The following is an 18,878-nucleotide window of genomic DNA, read 5'->3' on the forward strand; positions in this document are numbered from 1 at the left end:
ACTTCCCAGTTGACGCAGACTCTATTTTCTTCTTCTTCTTCCTTTTTTTTTTTTTTTTTTTGAGATGGAATCTTGCTTTGTCACCCAGGCTGAGTGCAGTGGCGCGATCTCGGCTCACTGCAACCTACACCTCCCAGGTTCAAGCAATTCTCCCTGCCTCAGCCTCCTAAGTAGCTGGGATTACAGGCGTGTGCCACCATGCCCAGCTAATTTTTTATATTTTTAGTAGAGATAGGGTTTCACCATATTGGCCAGGCTGGTCTTGAACTCCTGACCTCAGGTGATCTGCCCGCCTCAGCCTCCCAAAGTACTGGGATTACAGGCATGAGCCACCGCGCCCAGCCTTCTTCTTTTTTTTTTTTTGAGATGGAGTTTCACTCTTATTGCTCAGGCTGGAGTGCAATGGTGCGATCTTGGCTCACTGCAACCTCTGCCTCCTGGGTTCAAGCAATTCTCCTGCCTCAGCCTCCCAACTAGCTGAGATTACAGGTGTGCACCACCACCACACCCGGCTAATTTCTTTTCTTTTCTTTTTTTTTTTTTTTTTTTTACTAGAGACAGGGTTTCACCATGTTGGTCAGGCTGGTCCTGAACGCCTGACCTCAAGTGATCCACCCACCTCAGCCTCCCAAAGTGCTGGGATTACAGGCGTGAGCCACTGTGCCTGGCCGCTGACTCTCTTTTCACAAAGCTCCAACTTTTGGGAAGTCATTGATTACAGGGAACAGAAGTCTCTCTCTGGGGGAATCCTGCCTATTGGTGCTGGTTATATTCCTTGGGTCACACAGATGAATGTCCCCTCTTCCTCCAGGCAGTCCTGAGGTTTTACACATGTTGGGAACCTCTTCTCCAGGGCTGGCACTCCCAGCTCCTGCGCTATGTCTCACTGGAATATGGTTCCCATTCTCCTCACTATCCCAGGCACCTCCTTGCATCGGTCAGTCCTAGGAGTCAGACAAGAGCCAAACCCTGCTCCAGCATGGTCAGCATGCAAGAAGGCGGGCTTGTCCACACTTGCTTCTGCTGCTGAGGACCGTGGTGGGTTTTGAGATAGCCTCATCGTGCTGTTACTGGAATGAAGGGATGTGTGTGGGATGAACCAAGCTAAGAAGGCAAGTGTAAACTGCATGTTCAGGGGAAGGTCTACACATTTACTCTGCAGCATCTACTCTGGGCCAGTGCCATGCCAGGCAGATGCTGGCACTGAGACAGGAACCAGACACAGACTCTGGAGGAACCTGCTCTGTCTCCAAGGAGCTGTGTCTAAAACTGATTGGATGACACAATGGTAAGCCCAGTGGCTCACAGCAAGTGCATGGAACAGTCTAGCTGGAACAGAAGGTGCTAGGGTTCAGCAGGGAGCTGCTGGAAGTGCAGCTGAGTGACCTTGGACTCATGCCCATGCAGTCAACTGCCACATCCTATTGGTTCTAGCTTGAGTCCATCCCTATCTTCCTGCTCCTACCACACCGCAGGCCTCCAGACTTGCTTTCTGCAGTAGCCCCCTTTATAGTCTCCTGCCCCTAGGTTTTGCCCCTACCATCTACCCTGAACACCCCAGCCAGCTTAGTTTTCCTAAAGCACTGCTTTAAGCTCATCACCCTGCTCCTCCCTTCCTGCAACCTGCAGAAGAAAGCTCTGTCTGGCCTCTGAAACCCCTAGTCCCACCCTCCTCCCCAGTACCTAGCCTTTCTACTCTTCCATAGGATTCCTGTTCCTGTCCAGTGATTTATCACATTTCCAGATCTTTCCATCCATATCTTACTTTTCTAAGCTCAGCTGGTTCTAAGGGCCCTCTTCTTCCCCTGAAGTCCTATAGCGTACATCTGAATCATATTTATCTGAAATCAATATTCCGTTGATAAGGTACAGAAAGTAGACTTTGGCCAGGTAGTATTTGTATTTATACAAGGGCTCAGTGTGTACACGGATATCTTTATAACTGGCCTCTCTGGTTCCACCTCTTTATTGGTGTACATTTTGGTTAGTGTATGTAGTGAACATCTGTTGTTTCTGCCCGTGCAGCATTTCTTTTGCTTTCTTTCTTGTTTTTTTTTTTTTTTTTTTTGAGACGGAGTCTTGCTCTGTTGCCCAGGCTGGACTGGAGTTCAGTGCTGTGATCTTGGCTCACTGCAGCCTCCACCTCCTGGGTTCAAGTGATTCTCCTGTCTCAGCCTTCTGAGCAGCTGGGACTACAGGCATGCACCACCACGCCTGGCTGATTTTTTTGTATTTTTAGTAGAGACGGGGTTTCACCATGTTGACCGGGCTGGTCTCAACCTCCTGACCTCAGGTGATCCGCCCACCTCAGCCTCCCAAAGTGCTAGGATTACAGGTGTGAGCCATGGTGCCCGGCCCTGTCCAGCATTTCTTCCTGGTCTTTTGGCGAATCACATTTTTTTGCACCCTTTCTCTATAGGTTGGGTGGGGCTGATCACCCCTCCGCAGGGTCTTGTTACGTGATCTAGTCTAGTCTAGAATACATAACAGTATTATATTCCCCTGGCCACAGGGATTGGTTCAGAGATGAGCATGTGATCTACATCAGCCTAGTGAGAGTCAGCCCTGGAACTTCAGCAGGAAGCATCCGGAAAGAGGTTCTCTCTTAGTAGTCGCCCTTCTTGCAGCAGGGAGATGGCCTGCCCGAGGATGAAGCTAACATGGAGGAAAACAGCCAAGAGATGGGGAGGAAGAGTCTTGGTCCTGATGATATCACTGAGCCCCTTATCTGGCTAGGCTGAAAGCCAAATGCACCCTCGAACTTCTCAATTATAAGAGCAAATAAATGATCTTTTTATGCTTAAGTCTGTTTGACTTGGGTTTTAGTCATATGCAATCAAGAATGTGTATCCATTGGCTGGGAGCTGGGGCACATGCTTGTAACTTTGGGAGTTATAGCACTTTGGGAGGCCAAGGTGGGAGGATCGCTTGAGGCAAAGATTTTTTGTTTGTTTGTTTTTGAGACGGAGTTCCACTCTTGTTGCCCAGGCTGGAGTGCAATGGCGTGATCTCAACTCACTGTAACCTCCGCCTCCCGGCTTCAAGCGATTCTCCTGCCTCAGCCTCCAGAGTAGCTGGGATTACAGGCATGCGCCACCACACCCGGCTAATTTTTTTGTATTTTTAGTAAAGACATTTTCTCCATGTTGGTCAGGCTGGTCTCGAACTCCCAACCTCAGGTGATCTGCCTGCCTTGGCCTCCCAAAGTGCTGGGATTACAGGTGTGAGCCACTGCACCTGGTGGATTTGTTTCGTTTTGTTTGTTTTGTTTTTGAGATAGAGTCTCACTCTGTCGCCAAGGCTGGAGTGCAATGGGGTGATCTTGGCTCACTGCAATCTTTGCCTCCCTGGTTCAAGCGATTCTCCAGCCTCAGCCTCCTGAGTAGTTGGGATTACAGGTGCCGGCCACCATGCCCAGCTAATTTTTGTATTGTTAGTAGGGATGGGGTTTCACCACGTTGGCCAGGCTGGTCTTGAACTCCTGACTTCAGGTAATCAACTGGCCTTGGCCTCCTAAAGTGCTAGTATTACAGGCGTGAGCCCCCTTTCTCAGCCTGAGGCCAGGATTTTGAGACCAGCCTGGGTAACACAGTGAAACCTCTGTCTGTATAAAAGAAAAACAAACAAACGTGTAACCGTGTGTTTGGGTTTGGATGTGTGTTATATACGGCTGTGTGTGCACAGGTGTGTGTGTGATGCTCGTAGGAAGGTGGTATGCACGGAACTCTGATGGGTGGTACACACACATGCTTGTGCCTGAGATGAGGATCTGAGGTGTTACTGCACCTTGGCCTGTGTGTCAGGCCATGCAAGTGAGAGGGCAGGTGGGGCGTATGTGAACCTGAGAGAGTATGTGAGGGACAAGAGGGCGTGTGTGCTATAGACTGAGGTTGTGTGCCCACAGGGTGGGAGACGGGCCTGTTAAGGGGGCTGTTTGTTCTGGGAGATAACCATCAAACATGTGTGCTTTGGATTTATATGGATACACGCATATAAAGACACCTGTTCAAAAACACCTGTGTATCATCATTCACCTCTACCCTCCTGAAAATTCTCATTATTTTCAGACTGACGCCAAATGTTTTAGAGTCCTTGAAAGGTACACAGAATCATAAACCTTTTGTTGATGGTGGTGGTGAAGCGGGGAATACCAGAATCGGGTGAACACCTGCTGAACTCAGGTGTTCCGCCCGCCTCGGCCTCCCAAAGTGCTGGGATTATAGGTGTGAGCCACCGCGTCTGGCCTGATGGTCACTTCTCAACAGGGACTTTCAGGAAATACCTCGCTTTGGCTAAAGGAGGCTCCTGCCTCCTTTGGTTTGAGAGGACCCAAATAGCTCATCTCTCAAAATTTTTTAGACTAGTGTCTGATAAGCAAATATGTGGATAAATGAATGGGTGAATACAGGAAGGAATAAAGGCCTCTAGTCCCTGCCCGCCACTCTCACCTTTGTCCTCAGGTTGCCCAGCAGGAAAATCAGAACAGTGGGCCTCTGGATATCAGCTCCAGTGCTAAGCACGCAGGCCAGGGGAATCCTCAGGGCTGGGGTGGGGGTGGGCAGGATGCCTATAGCTGAGCCCCATGTCCTTCCTGTTTGTCCTTCCTCTCCTGCACTCCTGTCCAGTTGCCTGAACACCATGAGGGCTTCCCCTATCTCAATGTCAGCTTCTGAAGTTTCCTTGAAATCCTTGAAATACTCTCAATAACTTCCACTTCCCGTCACTCAAGTCTCCGGCACTGCTGTCCTCACTGTCAGGAGTGGGACCCATTTGTGTCTGTCCTCTTGCAGTCTCTGTCTCTGTGGCCCTGGCCAACGGTGGTGGAGTGTCAGGTTCTGGGGACTGAACCACTCTGTTTTCCTTCCTGAGGGACAGAGTATTTCACCCTTTATAAGCAGGAACTCTGCAGTGCTCTGGATTTGAGCTCTGGCCTATTTCCTCTGGGAAGAGGAAGGAATTGTGTTCCTAAGGGTCTTGGTGGTGGGACCAGAGCTAAAGCATGGTGCCTGACTCTGACTGCACAGAGGAAGCCTTGAAAATGCAGACAGGGTGCGGCCTGAGCATGTGTACTTTTATAATCTCCCACGGGCAATCTTGATGTGATGGAGAACTAGAGTTAAGGGGAAGGACTCTGTGGACTGAGCCATAGCTGGGACCTTCCACCTAGGCTTCATGCTCACCCAGTGGGATGATATTCTTGGTGTCAGTGGAGAGGAGGGTAACAGGATGTTGAAAGTGTGAGAGACAGGCTGTGTGCAGTGGCTAACGCCTGTAACCCCAGCACTTTGGGAGGCTGAGGCAGAAGAATTGCTTGCATCCAGGAGTTCGAGATAGGCTGGGCAACATAGCGAGATCCTGTTTCTAAAAAAAAGAAAAAAAAGTGTGGGAGACCTCATCATCTCCAGGCTGTTGGACTTGTGTCTCCTTCCTCCACAACAAGGCTGTGCTGTCCTCCCTCACTCTTGTTCTAATAATTTCTAATCATATCTTTTATCACAACCAAAATTTCAAACCAGAGAACATTTGTAGATTTTCATCTTCAGTATGTAAAGCTCTACGGTAGTGGAAGTGGATCAAAGGCTTTCAGAGTTGGTGGGACTTGGACATTCTAATTCAAACCCTAGCAAATGTGAGACGCCCCCTCCCACTGAGCCAGTGGACAGCTGGTTAGCAAGGTCCCTCTCCATGTCTCCAGGGACAGGAGCTTGTTCCCTCTCTAGGCAGTCCATTTCCATCCTGGCTGGCTTTAATCATCAGATCCACCACTGATCAAGAGTAAAAAATCACCATTTGCTAAGCGTTGACAATGAAAAATTTTAGCCTTGAGGCACACAACATAAAATTAGCACTCGAATTGACTCTATTATTCATGATGCTGCTTGCTGAGGAGTGTACCCACCACCTGTGGCTTCCTATTTAAACAAATTATTCTGCTATCTCAATGCTAAATGCAGCTACTTCTATGCCAACAATAACATTTTAAAATGCTCCATCGTTTAAAGGGATTTCGGGTACTTTTGGGTCACTGCCTTAACCCAGAGGCAAAAAGCCTCTACCTGGGGCATCTTAAAACAAACTCTTTCCTTCTTTCCCCTGACCCCTTAAGCTGGGCACAAAGGCCCTGCTTTTTATATGTAGCTCATTTATGCGTTTGTGGTTATCTTTTTGTTATAGCTTTGTTGAGCTGTAATTCACATACAATATAATTCAACAATCTGAAGCTTGCAGTTCAGTGGTTTTTAGTATGTTCACAGACTTGTGCAGCTTTACCATCATCTAATTTGTTTATTTGTTTGTTTATTTATTTATTTATTTTTGAGACAGAGTCTCACTCTGTCTCCCAGGCAGGCTAGTGTGCAGAGGCACAATCTTGACTCAATGCATACAGCCTCAACTTTCCGGGCTCAGGTGATCATCACAACTCAGCCTCCAGAGCAGATGGGACTACAGGCATGTGCCGCCATGCCCTGCTAAGTTTTGTATTTTTTGTAGAGACGGGGGTTTCATTATGTTGCTCAGGCTGGTCTCAAACTCCTGGGCTAAAATAATCCTCCTGCCTTGGCCTCCCAAAGTGCTGGGATTATAGGTAGAGCCATTGTGCCTGCCCACCACCATCAAATTTAGAATATTCTCATCACCCCAAAAAGAAACCCCACGCTCTTTAGCACTCACCTCCATTCCTCCCCACCCTAGGCAACCACTAATCTACTTCCTGTCTCTATGCTTTGTCTATTGTGCACATGTGATACAAATGGAATCAGAGGGTACCTGATCTTCTATGACTGTCCCCTTTCACTTAACATACGGGTTTCAAGGCTCATCTACACCCAACATGCCTCGGTAATTCATTCCTTTTAATTGTAACATTAGATTGTATGGATATGCCACATTAAAAAAATCCATTCATCATTTGGTGGACATTTGTTTTGTTCCTACTCTTTGGCTATTATGAACAATGCTGCAGCGAATGAGATCATCAGTCCTGAACACCAAGCAAAACTTGTTCAGACCATCTCTTCCCATGATCATGAGTGATGATAACAGCTACCTGCCTACCCCACTGGCCCCAAGACTTCATGCCACTGCTCAGGGTTTCGGGTCCTTCTCTGAATTATCCTGCACCATCACAAGTAGGGGGGCCTGACCCTCACTCCTGGCCCACAGGGAGTGTCTCCTCCTTCCCTGGTTCACTCTCCAGGAAAGGCGGTTTGAGGCAGAGTTGTCTGGGTAGGGCAGGCACCGCAAACATGTTGTTCCCTTTTGTTGGGCAGGCAGCTGTGTGTAGACCACAATGCCTTACAAGGAGTTGTACCTGTGGGCCCGCCCCAGTCTGGTTCTCTCTTCCCTCACCACTTGGCCCTAGTCCCAGGGGCCTTCCCCTTCTGCCTTTAACCCTGAAATCCCAGGCAGGGGCCATCAGAGAGGCCAACTCTGGCCTCTTCTCCTGCACTGAGGCTGGGCTTGGAGCATCTGGGGGAGGGTTTGGCTGGGGTCTCTGGGCAATAGAGAGCTGACAAATGAGACACAAACACTTCTGGCCCTGGACTGTTCTGGGCTGCCCCAGAAAAAAGGGGCTTTCCCTGGCTGGGTAAGGTCTGGGTCAGTCCTCCAGCCTGCATACTGCAGGGTCCCTGGAAACCCCCTTTGTCCTCACCTTAAACAAGAGACACTCCTAGAACCAGGGATCCAGAAAGGTGGGGTGGAGGGGACTGAAATGTCAGGAAGGGCTTTGGAATGCTGTTTTTTTGCTCCTTGTGCTGCCTAGGAGCAGGACCTGAGTGCCTCCTGCTCCCTCTAACAGCAGTGTGGGGGAGGGAAGATAGGGAGAGCGCCTGTCCTCCCTTTCCAGGCCTGCCATACCCGTCTGACCAGCCCCTCCCTGCCTCCTTCCGCCTTCCCTGTCCCAGGTTTGGCACTGGGCCCAGCCCTTCTCCCTTTGGTCTTCTGGAAAAAGTTTCTCAGCCCTGGTGGGTGAGGGTGTTTATTGGGGAGGGGGTAGCATGCATTCCAATCAGTCTTCGGAAAAGTAGGCATCGTTTAAAGGAGCTGGGAGAAGGCCTGGTGTAAACAGGTGCTAACTGAATTTCCCTAGCTCCATTCAGCACAGCAGGGGGCAGGGGCTGGGGCGGGGAGGAAGGGGAGGAGAAGGAGCCACTCTCTGTGCCCACTCTGGGGATCTGTGCATTTTTCGGGAAGGGACTTCAATGTGGGGTGTGTGTGTGTGTGTGTGTGTGTGTGTGTACGTATGCATGCATTGTGAAGAGAGCTTGTCTGTGTGTCTGTCTTTTTAGGTTTATGTCTGTCCTCCAAGGAGGGGGCTTCTGGGTGTCTCTGTCCTTCTGGGTAGGGGTCCTATATGCCTATCTTTCTGTGAGCCTGGGTGTCTCTCCTAGAGAAGGATGGGGAGGAAACTGTACATCTGTCCTCCTAGTAGGTGGTCACCCCCTTCGCTGGGTCAGGGCTGTGTGTCACCTGTCCCTCTCCTCAAGGGGATCTGGCTGTCATCTGTTGGTCCTCCCAGTTCAGTTTCATCCAGGCCCCACAACACACCCTGCAGTATCTTCCAGAGAACCCAGCCCCAGCCATCAGGTAATTGCAGGTGGAATCTCTGCCTTGGGGACCTAAACCTCCTGCCTTCCACCCACAGCGTGCCCCACCCGGCCCCACCCAGGCCTGGGGTGCCTTGCTCAGCTCCCCAGTCTCCAACCTCCCACAGGTGCATGCTACGTCCCAACCTGCCCTCCTGACTCACTTTGATAATGGGATCAGGGAGACAGGTGCAGGGACTCTTCCTCTATTTCCTCTGGCCCGTTGGGAGACTGGGAAAAGCAGGAGGGTCTAGGTAGCACCACCAGTGCCACGTCACTCCACTGTACCCCTTGCCATCCTGTCTCACTTCCCATTATTCACCACTGGGAGAAATGGGAGTGACTCCCGCAAAGAGCAGTAAGAACTATGAAGTCCCTGACATAGCTCCCATCTCCTCTGGCCCCCCCCAGCCCTGTGTTCTCTGCTTTCTAGTCTTGCTCGTCATTCTCTAGGCCCTGCAGTGAGGCCTACAGTGTTCACCTGGCCCAGGGGATCCTAGGATCTTGGGAGGAGAGGAGGCCCCTGGGTTATGTTCAGGAAAAGAGCTGTGTTGGATCCCTCTCTCTCTTTTTTTTTCCTTTGAGACTGAATCTTGCTCTGTTGCCCAGGCTAGTGTGCAGTGGCGCCATCTCAGTTGACTGCAACCTCTGCCTCCTGGGTTCAAGTGATTCTCCTCCCTCAGCCTCCTGAGTAGCTGGGATTACATCACACCCGGCCAATTTTTGTATTTTTAGTAGAGATGGGGTTTCACCATGTTGGTCAGGCTGGTCTTGAACTCCTGACCTTGTGATCCGCCCGCCTCAGCCTCCCAAAGTGCTGGGATTGTAGGCGTGAGCCACGGCGCCTGGCCTTGGATCTCTTTTTATCTTGCACCTTCAGATGCAGAGGGACAACAGCCACTCTGTGTGCGTGTGTGTGTGTAATTTTTTTTATTCATTCACTCATTCCACAAATATCTACCCAGACCCTCTTGGCATTGCAACAGGTGCTAGGGGTAGAACAGTAACCTGGAGAGATGAGGCAAATGGTTGATTTCAGATTCAAGGCTTTGGACTCCAGCTGTTCTGTCATCCAGCCCAGGCAGGCCCTTGTAATCGCTTCAATCAGGGAGAACACAGGAGAGTTTCTTTGGGGTGTCTGCAGCTCAGAGGAGACCCAAATGCTAGGAGACCCCTTTTTGCCATACTTCCCAGAATCCAGTTTATTTCCCCCAGGAGGGAAGGAGACAAGACCCAGGAGTCAGGGTTGTAGTGGCTGGGTGGCCCAGGCAAGTCTCCTTGTTACAGGTGCTTGTGCCAGGACAGGATTTCTTCCAGTTTCATATTCACTGAATTGCCTTTTCCTGGGTTTCTGGGGGTGGTGCTGGAGTGGGCTCCAGGGTTGGAGCGGGCCCTTGGGTGGCAGCAGCTCTCTGCTGCCCCCACCTGAGTCCTGCCGGGAGGTGGCAGGTGACGGGTTAGGCCCAGCCCCCTCTGGGCCTAGCCACTCAGGTACGAGGCCTTTCCCCCCCATCCCCCGGGGCTGGGCTTTCTTTTATAAAAGGCCATTCCTGAGCGCTCTCCTCATCTCCGCTCCTTCTAGGATCTCCTCCTGGTTCGGCCCATCTGCCTCCACTCCTGCCTCCACCATGTCCATCAGGGTGACCCAGAAGTCCTACAAGGTGTCCACCTCTGGCCCCCGGGCCTTCAGCAGCCGCTCCTACACGAGTGGGCCTGGTGCCCGCATCAGCTCCTCGAGCTACTCCCGAGTGGGAAGCAGCAGCTTTCGGGGTGGCCTGGGCGGCGGCTATGGTGGGGCCAGCGGCATGGGAGGCATCACCGCAGTCACGGTCAACCAGAGCCTGCTGAGCCCCCTTAACCTGGAGGTGGACCCCAACATCCAGGCCGTGCGCACCCAGGAGAAGGAGCAGATCAAGACCCTCAACAACAAGTTTGCCTCCTTCATAGACAAGGTGAGGGTCCCCCCTGCGTGGCGGATTGTGCCCGCGCCCCCTTTCTCCTAGTAGTCCCGGTCCCTGTGCACATCTCCAGCCCCCAACTGGCGTCCTGCTGGGCCTCACCTGCCCTGGCGACACTCTCCCTTCCAGCCTCCGACTCACCCCTCCCGTGCACGTTGGTTTGGGCTGGGTGAGGGTGGGGAGAGGGTCTGGACAGCCGGGATGAATCCTGGGGCTTCTTCCTTCCCTTTTAAACTGGAGGGTCTTGGAAGAGAGAGACAACTTAAGGGTACAGCCTAGTTCCCACCACCCCTCTCTACAAATCCCGTTCTTCCCCAGGTCATTCTGTCCCTAAATTATAGAAAATAATAGCAGTTATTGTTCTCACCCCAACCCGAGTTCTGATCGTCTTTTAAGCTATCACCCTGTGGCAGTCCCAGCTGTTCTGGGACTACCCTCCTCCAGGTTCGCCTTTTACCCGGCACTACCCCAAGGGCTCCCCAGTGGTGCGTTTGTGATTTTTTTTTTTTTTTTTACATAGGAGTTTGGTGGGATTCTAGCATTCTAGGAGAAAGAAGTGGATGTCTGGGTTCAAACCGGCAAATATTGATTGAGGACTTTGGCGCCCGGAGGCTTGAGTGCCGGAGTCACAGAATGAGTCATACCCTGACCTCTGCGCCGGCAGCGTGGGCGGGGCGGGGCGGGGGCGGGGGCGGGGTGAAGGGGCAGCTGGCTGCCGTCTCGGGATGCGCTACTCCACCTGGCGGAGCTCGGCGTCGGGGGTGGGCCGGGGTGGGGTGCCCTGGGCTGGGCTGGGGTGGGCTGGGCTGGGCTGGGCTGGGGTGGGGTGGAGGAGGCGCCAGGGCCTGGCCTTGGAAAGCCCATCCAGGATTCAAAGTCTGTGGGTGTGGGACGCCCTGCCCGGGGTTCCACGTCCTGTTAAGTTTATGGCTTCAGATAACGCAGTCGCCCACCAACACCCCTCGCCCATTCAGCCCGTGTCCCTTTCTCGCGTCCTGTCCCTGCTCTGCCCCAGCGGCCTGGCTCCACGTTCACACAGCAGGAGCCAGGCCGGGTTTTGCAGCCCTGGGACTCCGCTGCCTTAGGGGCCCCCGTCCCCCGGCGGCCCCGAGGATTGGATCCTTCACGATGACTGGCTCCTGGGAGGCATTGTGGGAACGGGAGGAGGGAAATCCTGGGGCAGAGTGGCCGGGAGGAACCGGAGCCCCAGGAACCCTGTGGTCGGGGGCCCTTGGCGCTCCAAGTGCCTGGGCTTGACTTGTTGACTGCGTTTTGCTAGCCCTGGGGTCCTTATAGAGAGCAGCTAAGCACAGGCTTTGAAATCTGAATTACTGGTTCGCAATGCTCTGCCGGTTCCTGGTGATGGACTCCCTTGCCGAGTCTTATTTCCTCATCTATAAAATGAACACGAGAGCCCCTAAATCCAAGAGTTTTTGCCTATGCAAACTTACATACGTAAAGAGTTCAGCAGTGTTTGGTCCACATTCCATTAGGATAAGATGTTATAATCACTTTTTTTTTTTTTAAATAATTTTGGGACAGAATGACCTGGGGAAGAAAGCGATTTGCAGAGAGTGGTGGAGGGAACTAGGCTGTACTCTTAAAAGATTTCTGCCTTCCAAGAAGACCCTCCAGTTTAGAAAGAGTTACAAAGTGTGTGTGTTTTTTTTTGAGACAGAGTCTCACTCTGTCACCCAGGCTAGAGTGCAGTGGCATGATCTCAGCTTACTGCAAACTCCGCTTCCCGGGTTCAAGCGATTCTCCTGCCTCAGCCTCCCGAGTAGCTGGGACTACAGGTGTGCGCAACCACGCCCAGTTAATTTTTGTATTATTAGTAGAGACAGGGTTTCACTATGTTGGCCAGTCTGGTCTTGAACTCTTGACCTCAAGAAATCAGCATGCCGTGGCCACCCAAAGTGCTGGGATTACAAGTGTGAGCTGCCACGCCCGGCCTGTTTTTCAATCTTAACATCTTTAGAAAGGTTTGCTATTTTTGGCCAGACGCGGTGGCTCACATCTGTAATTCCAGCACTTTGGGAGGCCGATGCAGGCGGATCACAAGGTCAGGAGTTCAAGACCATCCTGCCTAACACGGTGAAACCCCGTCTCTATTAAAAATATAAAAAAAAATCAGCAGGGCGTGGTGGCGGGCGCCTGTAGTCCCAGCTACCCAGGAGGCTGAGGCAGGAGAATGGCGTGAACCCGGGAGGTGGAGCTTGCAGTGAACCGAGATTGCACCACTGTACTCCAGCCTGGGCCACAGAGGGAGACTCCGTCTCAAAAAAAAAAAAAAAAAAAAAAAAAAAAAGAAAGCGTGGCCATTTTTATTGATCTGGAATATACAATCTATGTAAATGAAATTAGACCTATTAGTTTGCAAATGCAGTTTTAGCATAAATCCCTTACTGTCTCCTTCTAACTCTTTCCCCCACCCAATGCTAAGGGACATTGCTCCCCACCTCACTCACCATCATGCCTTGCTTTCTACCCCTGGACATAGGTGATCCTTCCAGAACAGCTAACCAGGTTCCTGGGGCCTGGAGACCTTACTGCTTGGGGAGTGGATTAAGAGAAAAGACTGCTTGCTTCCCTCCAGACTTTGAGCCCTGGTCTGATGTGGACCTTTTTGCTCTCTCCTACTTCGTACAGGTACGGTTCCTGGAGCAGCAGAACAAGATGCTGGAGACCAAGTGGAGCCTCCTGCAGCAGCAGAAGACGGCTCGGAGCAACATGGACAACATGTTCGAGAGTTACATCAACAACCTTAGGCGGCAGCTGGAGACTCTGGGCCAGGAGAAGCTGAAGCTGGAGGCAGAGCTTGGCAACATGCAGGGGCTGGTGGAGGACTTCAAGAATAAGTGAGCAACTCCCACTCTCCACCCAACTGAAGTCACCGTGCTCTCCTCCACCCCTTGGGACCTTGGGACTAAGTCCCCTTGGCCCTCTGTTGTGGGCATGGCAGTCCTATCTAATTAGGGTGACCATATGATGAGGTTTGCTTGGAACAGTCTGTGTTTATGTCCGGGGTCCTAGCGTAATTGTCGATAGTACCCACCCCCTTTCAATCTCAACTGTCTGGATTTGGAGAACAAATTATGTGTCAACGTTTATGTGGTAAACCTGAGATGGGAGAGATAGGCAGCCTACGGGCCTCACTTTTGTACATTCTGGCCCCTCTTTAGTCTTGACCCTTGACCTTTGGCAAACTCCAGCAAGTTCTGTTTGAGGTCTCATGTCAGGTCCTGCTGTTAACACTCTTAAGGTGTCCAATCCGATGTGTATTCATGGATTTGGAGAGAGATTTCCTGCTTCCCACAGGCTGAGGGAGGGGTGAGGGTGTGAGAGGGTAGCTGGGAAGACAGAAGGACCAGCCCTCTCATATCTTGCATCTCTGCGAACTGAATTTTCCTGATTTTCACAACGTCCCTGTCTCCCAAAAGACCAAGGGCAACCTCCCTTTTGCCTTCATCCTCTAATTCTAAGTCTTTTCCTCACAGGTATGAGGATGAGATCAATAAACGTACAGAGATGGAGAATGAATTTGTCCTCATCAAGAAGGTGAGGGAGTCTCCCTTCCCCCATCTGGACACTGGAGGCTGGGGCTCGGAGACTCAGACTAAGAGGCTTTCTGAGTTCTGTGCCTAAATATTCCTAAGTAGTGGGACAAACTCATTTATTTCAACATTTGGGTGCACAGAAAGGTAGACAAGTATAGAGTGGTAGGTGCATTTGGACAGAACTCTTGATAGTGATGTTGGAACACGGTTCAGAAAACAGAGCAGTAGAACTGGGGATCTGACCCTAGAAGGTTTCCTAGAGAAGGAGGTGGAAGAGGGTGTGTTGCAGGAAGCAGAGGTGGTGTGTGGGCTGAGAATGCACATGTGATGGGCAGAGGCTGTGCTGGAAGATCAAACCACAAAGTGGGCAATTAGAAAGTCCTGTGACCAGGCCATTGGGTGGACCTTGGGAGCCCCTCGGTTGGGGTTGGGTGTGGAAACCCAGCTCAGGCTACTCTCTTCTCATGCCCCAGGACGTGGATGAAGCTTACATGAACAAGGTAGAGCTGGAGTCTCGCCTGGAAGGGCTGACTGATGAGATCAACTTCCTCAGGCAACTGTACGAAGAGGTATGTTCTTGGTCGCAGGAGACTGAGGGTCCCCCAGCCTTGTCAGCGCCTCCACCCTGAGACTCAGCCAGAGGCTCCTCCGAGCCCCCAGCACACTAATAAGACAAAGGTACACTGCTGACTAATTATAGCCACCAGTAGTTGCTCAGCTAGTATTGGTCTATATGTTCTGTCCCCCTCATGAGGGATGAGTCATCACCTCATTTCACAGACGAGAAACGGTTCAGAGAAGTGAAATAACATATCCAAGGTCATCATAGGGTGTGGCGATTCAGCAGCAACTCTGTCCCCAAAGCCCTTGTTCCTAATCTTTGAGTTGCATTGGATCCCTCTGTGCACCTAGTATTGGTGCACCTAGTTCCTTTTTCAGAAACTTTGCCCTCTCCCTAACACTGACTCCCACTTGCTCCTCTCCTCTGCCGCCCCTGTCTTATCCCCTAAGGAAGGCTGTTGTGGAAAAGGGGGCTCCCTGTGTGCAGAGACAGGGCCTTACCACTTGCCCTCTTCCCCCACAGGAGATCCGGGAGCTGCAGTCCCAGATCTCGGACACATCTGTGGTGCTGTCCATGGACAACAGCCGCTCCCTGGACATGGACAGCGTCATCGCTGAGGTCAAGGCACAGTACGAGGAGATTGCCAACCGCAGCCGGGCTGAGGCTGAGAGCATGTACCAGATCAAGTATGAAGAGCTGCAGAGCCTGGCTGGGAAGCACGGGGATGACCTGCGGCGCACCAAGACTGAGATCTCCGAGATGAACCGGAACATCAGCCGGCTTCAGGCTGAGATTGAGAGCCTCAAAGGCCAGGTATGGGCTGGGCCAGGGGTGGGAGGGGATCCTTAGACACATCCTGGTGAGAGGAGATAATGTAGGAAGAGCGAGCGTTCTGGGAGTTGGGGAAGGAATCCTAGACCAGGATTCGGGAGTTGGAGGGGCAGCCACAGTTCAGCTTCTCAGTCTGCTTCTGGGAAGCTAAGGGATGCAGGGAAGGTCCCTTGGGCCAGGACAGAGGTGAAAGGGGGCTGGGGCAGGTATGTTGGGGCTCAGGATGCATGCTCCCAAGTCTGCTTTCTTTAATCAGTCATATGTATCAGGGTAAGGTTGAGCTCTGCTGCTTTAAGGAAAGTCTAGAACCCAGGGATCTAGTCCAGTTAGGATGGGAGGACCTTAACAGTGTCACAGGTCTGAGCAGAGTGTGGAGGGGAAGCACCTGGAAGCTGCTCATGTCTCCCTGATCTGCTTCCTTAGTCTCATTTAATTTGAGCTGGGGGGAGTCAGCCTAGGTGGTGGTAGGGAGGACCGTAAAGGGAGGGTGGGAGCAGGGGAGGCATACCCAACCTGACCTGCTTACCTGTCCCCTGCCCCACAGAGGGCTTCCCTGGAGGCCGCCATTGCAGATGCCGAGCAGCGTGGAGAGCTGGCCATTAAGGATGCCAACGCCAAGTTGTCCGAGCTGGAGGCCGCCCTGCAGCGGGCCAAGCAAGACATGGCGCGGCAGCTGCGTGAGTACCAGGAGCTGATGAACGTCAAGCTGGCCCTGGACATTGAGATCGCCACCTACAGGAAGCTGCTGGAGGGCGAGGAGAGCCGGTGGGTGTGGGGACCTCTGACCAGACCCGCTTCCCTATCTCTGTGACCTGGGGTGGGGAGGGTGGAAGCCCCCAGAAGTCCCTTGGGACTTGGGATCCTGTTGTTCTGGGCTAAGAAGGGCTAGGAGTTGGTCCTGATACCCCTTGTGTCTGGGTACAGGCTGGAGTCCGGGATGCAGAACATGAGTATTCATACGAAGACCACCAGCGGCTATGCAGGTGGGTGTCCAGGGCCCTGGGATGAGGGCAGGAGGCAGGGCCCAGGGAGGCCTCAGCTCCAGGGAGGGGGCTGTGCTCAGTCGCTCACAGTGACCTCAGCCTGAGCACTCATGTTCTTGGGAGAATCCTAGGGTGGGGGTCACATACTCAGGACCCCAGTAATAGAGTTACTATTAGAAAGCGTCCAAATAAACCATAGCTCTGTGCCAGGCACTGTGCTAAGTATACTACATGCTTTATGTGATTTATTAATTTAATTTAATTTTTTTTGAGACGAAGTCTTGCTCTGTCACCCAAGCTGGAGTGCAGTGGCATGATCTCAGCTCACTGTAACCTCCACCTCCTGGGTCCAAGAAATTCTCCTGCCTCAGGCCTCCCAAGTATCTGGGACTACAGGCGCATGCCACCATGCCTGGCTAATTTTTGTATTTTTAGTAGAGACAAGGTTTCACTATGTTGGGCAGGCTGGTCTCGAACTCCTGACCTTGTGATCGGTGCTGGGATTATAGGCATGGGACACTGGGCCTGGCTGTCATTTATTTTTTATATGACACCTGTAAATGTCCTCAGTTGAGGAAGCTGAGGTCCAGTTAAATGTCCAAGGTCACACAGCTATATATATGGCAGCTGTTTCCCACCCTGCTCCTGGTTTTCCCTGATAGTGCTGGAGTAATGCACCATGCAATCAGTGGTCAGGCAGAGCTGGGCTAACCTCCCATCCCTGGGGCTGTGTTGGGAGTGAGCAGGGGGAAGGGGCATGGAACCTGCCGCAGGGTGAGCTTCTGTACTCATGTGGCTACCTCTGTCTCTCACCAGGTGGTCTGACCTCGGCCTATGGGGGCCTCACAAGCCCCGGCCTCAGCTACGGCCTGGGCTCCAGCTTTGGCTCTGGCGCGGGCTCCAGCTCCTTCAGCCGCACCAGCTCCTCCAGGGCCGTGGTTGTGAAGAAGATCGAGACACGCGATGGGAAGCTGGTGTCCGAGTCCTCTGACGTCCTGCCCAAGTGAACAGCTGCGGCACCCCCTCCCAGCCTGCCCCTCCTGTGCTGCCCCAGAGCCTGGGAGGGAGACCACTATGTAGGGTACCACTGGGAACAGGAGACCACCTGAGGGCCCTCAGCCCACCCACAGGGGAGTTTACTACGTGGGGACCCCCCCCTTGCCCATGCCTCCAGCTATAAAACAATTCAATTGCTTCTTTTTTTGGTCCAAAATAAAACCTCAGCTAGCTCTGCCAACCATCCTTGCTGTGTGTGCATCTGATGTCGACCGAGGTGGGAGGGAGGGGTCCAGGAAGCAAGGGGTATACAGTGGGAAAGTCTGACCCCCTCAACTTTTCCTAAAGAGGTTCCTTTGTTGAAACCTGGTTGAAACCTTGCTTGTTGCCATAGATGTGTACACCTGTATAATAGTCACTGAACTGTGCACAGTGCTTTCTGATTTACAGCATGCTTTCAAATACCAGGGTTCATTTGATCTGTGTAGCAAGGCCTAAGAGGCAGGCAGAGCAAGTTTTGAGGGCATTAGCAGCAGAGAGCTTAGTGTGCTTCCCTACACCTTGGCATCCGGGCTATTTGCATATAAGGAAAGCCAGGCTCAGAAAAGCCAAGCAGTTGGTTCACCTAGAAACTAGCAGATCTGGCATTGGAACCCTAGGCTTGTACTCCTCCTTGGCCAGACACGTGGTCTTGTGGCCAGACATGTCTTTTTATTACCTTCAATCTTTGCAGTCAGGGACTAAGGCAGCCTGGCTTTTCCATCCCCTCAGAGGTTCAGTCTATTCTCAGCCTTTGTCAGCCAGAGTCAATTCTCAGCCTATTCTCAGCCAGAGTCAATTCTCAGAATTGTGTCACACCCACAATTTCTAGAAGCTAAGATTGTATGGGACTTGGCTTTGATATGTGGGCTCTTCCCCGCTCCACTCAGTCACAGCCACCACCCCTTTCCTATCCTTTTTATATGCTGTGTGTATGATATAAAGGGTGTGTGTGCATTCTGTGTTTGCATGTGGAGGGTATGCTGTGTGTGCATGGGTGTGCACAGTGTGTGAAGGGGTTTGCCTGACTCTTGAGACAACCTCCAAGGTTCAGGGCGGGAGGGGTTAGGACACAGCTGGGTGGAGCAGTGCATCCCCACAGTCCTGCTCCTCTGCCACCAGCACAGAGTTCCAGGCAGCCACCCTGTCCATTTGGCATTGGGCTAAGTGCACAAGCCCTTAGCATGACTGAGATGGGGGCATTTCCAGACTTTCTGAAACACCAGCGGAGATTAGACAGAGACAGGCAGAGGGTACTGTGAGTGGCTACAGGCTGGTGCAGGAAGCTCCTGTCGGCTCTGCTGTGGGGTCTCTTTCGAGGGCTCCTGTCCCTGGACCCTCAGCTTCCTAGCCCCCGGGCTCCC

At 52.1% G+C, this 18,878-nt stretch overlaps 1 protein-coding gene across 1 annotated transcript; it reads left to right on the forward strand.

Moving 5' to 3' along the window:
• Positions 1-10,131: 10,131 nt before the first annotated feature.
• On the forward strand, positions 10,132-17,721 carry KRT8 (keratin 8). Its single transcript, XM_010373954.2, has 8 exons — positions 10,132-10,540; positions 13,196-13,404; positions 14,044-14,104; positions 14,577-14,672; positions 15,188-15,478; positions 16,041-16,261; positions 16,421-16,479; positions 17,296-17,721. The coding sequence occupies exons 1-8, from the start codon at positions 10,217-10,219 to the stop codon at positions 17,484-17,486; spliced, it is 1,452 nt and encodes a 483-aa protein (XP_010372256.1). The 5' UTR covers positions 10,132-10,216; the 3' UTR covers positions 17,487-17,721.
• Positions 17,722-18,878: the final 1,157 nt, after the last annotated feature.

This window comes from Rhinopithecus roxellana, chromosome 10 (assembly GCF_007565055.1).
Source record: "Rhinopithecus roxellana isolate Shanxi Qingling chromosome 10, ASM756505v1, whole genome shotgun sequence".
Lineage (NCBI taxonomy): Eukaryota > Metazoa > Chordata > Mammalia > Primates > Cercopithecidae > Rhinopithecus > Rhinopithecus roxellana.

Excerpts from the sequence above, each read along its gene's own strand:
- KRT8 (XM_010373954.2), top strand. The coding sequence starts at position 10,217 with ATGTCCATCAGGGTGACCCAGAAGTCCTACAAGGTGTCCACCTCTGGC. Across the intron at positions 14,105-14,576 it reads AATTTGTCCTCATCAAGAAG|GACGTGGATGAAGCTTACAT; the intron begins GTGAGGGAGTCT and ends CTCATGCCCCAG. Across the intron at positions 14,673-15,187 it reads TCAGGCAACTGTACGAAGAG|GAGATCCGGGAGCTGCAGTC; the intron begins GTATGTTCTTGG and ends CTTCCCCCACAG.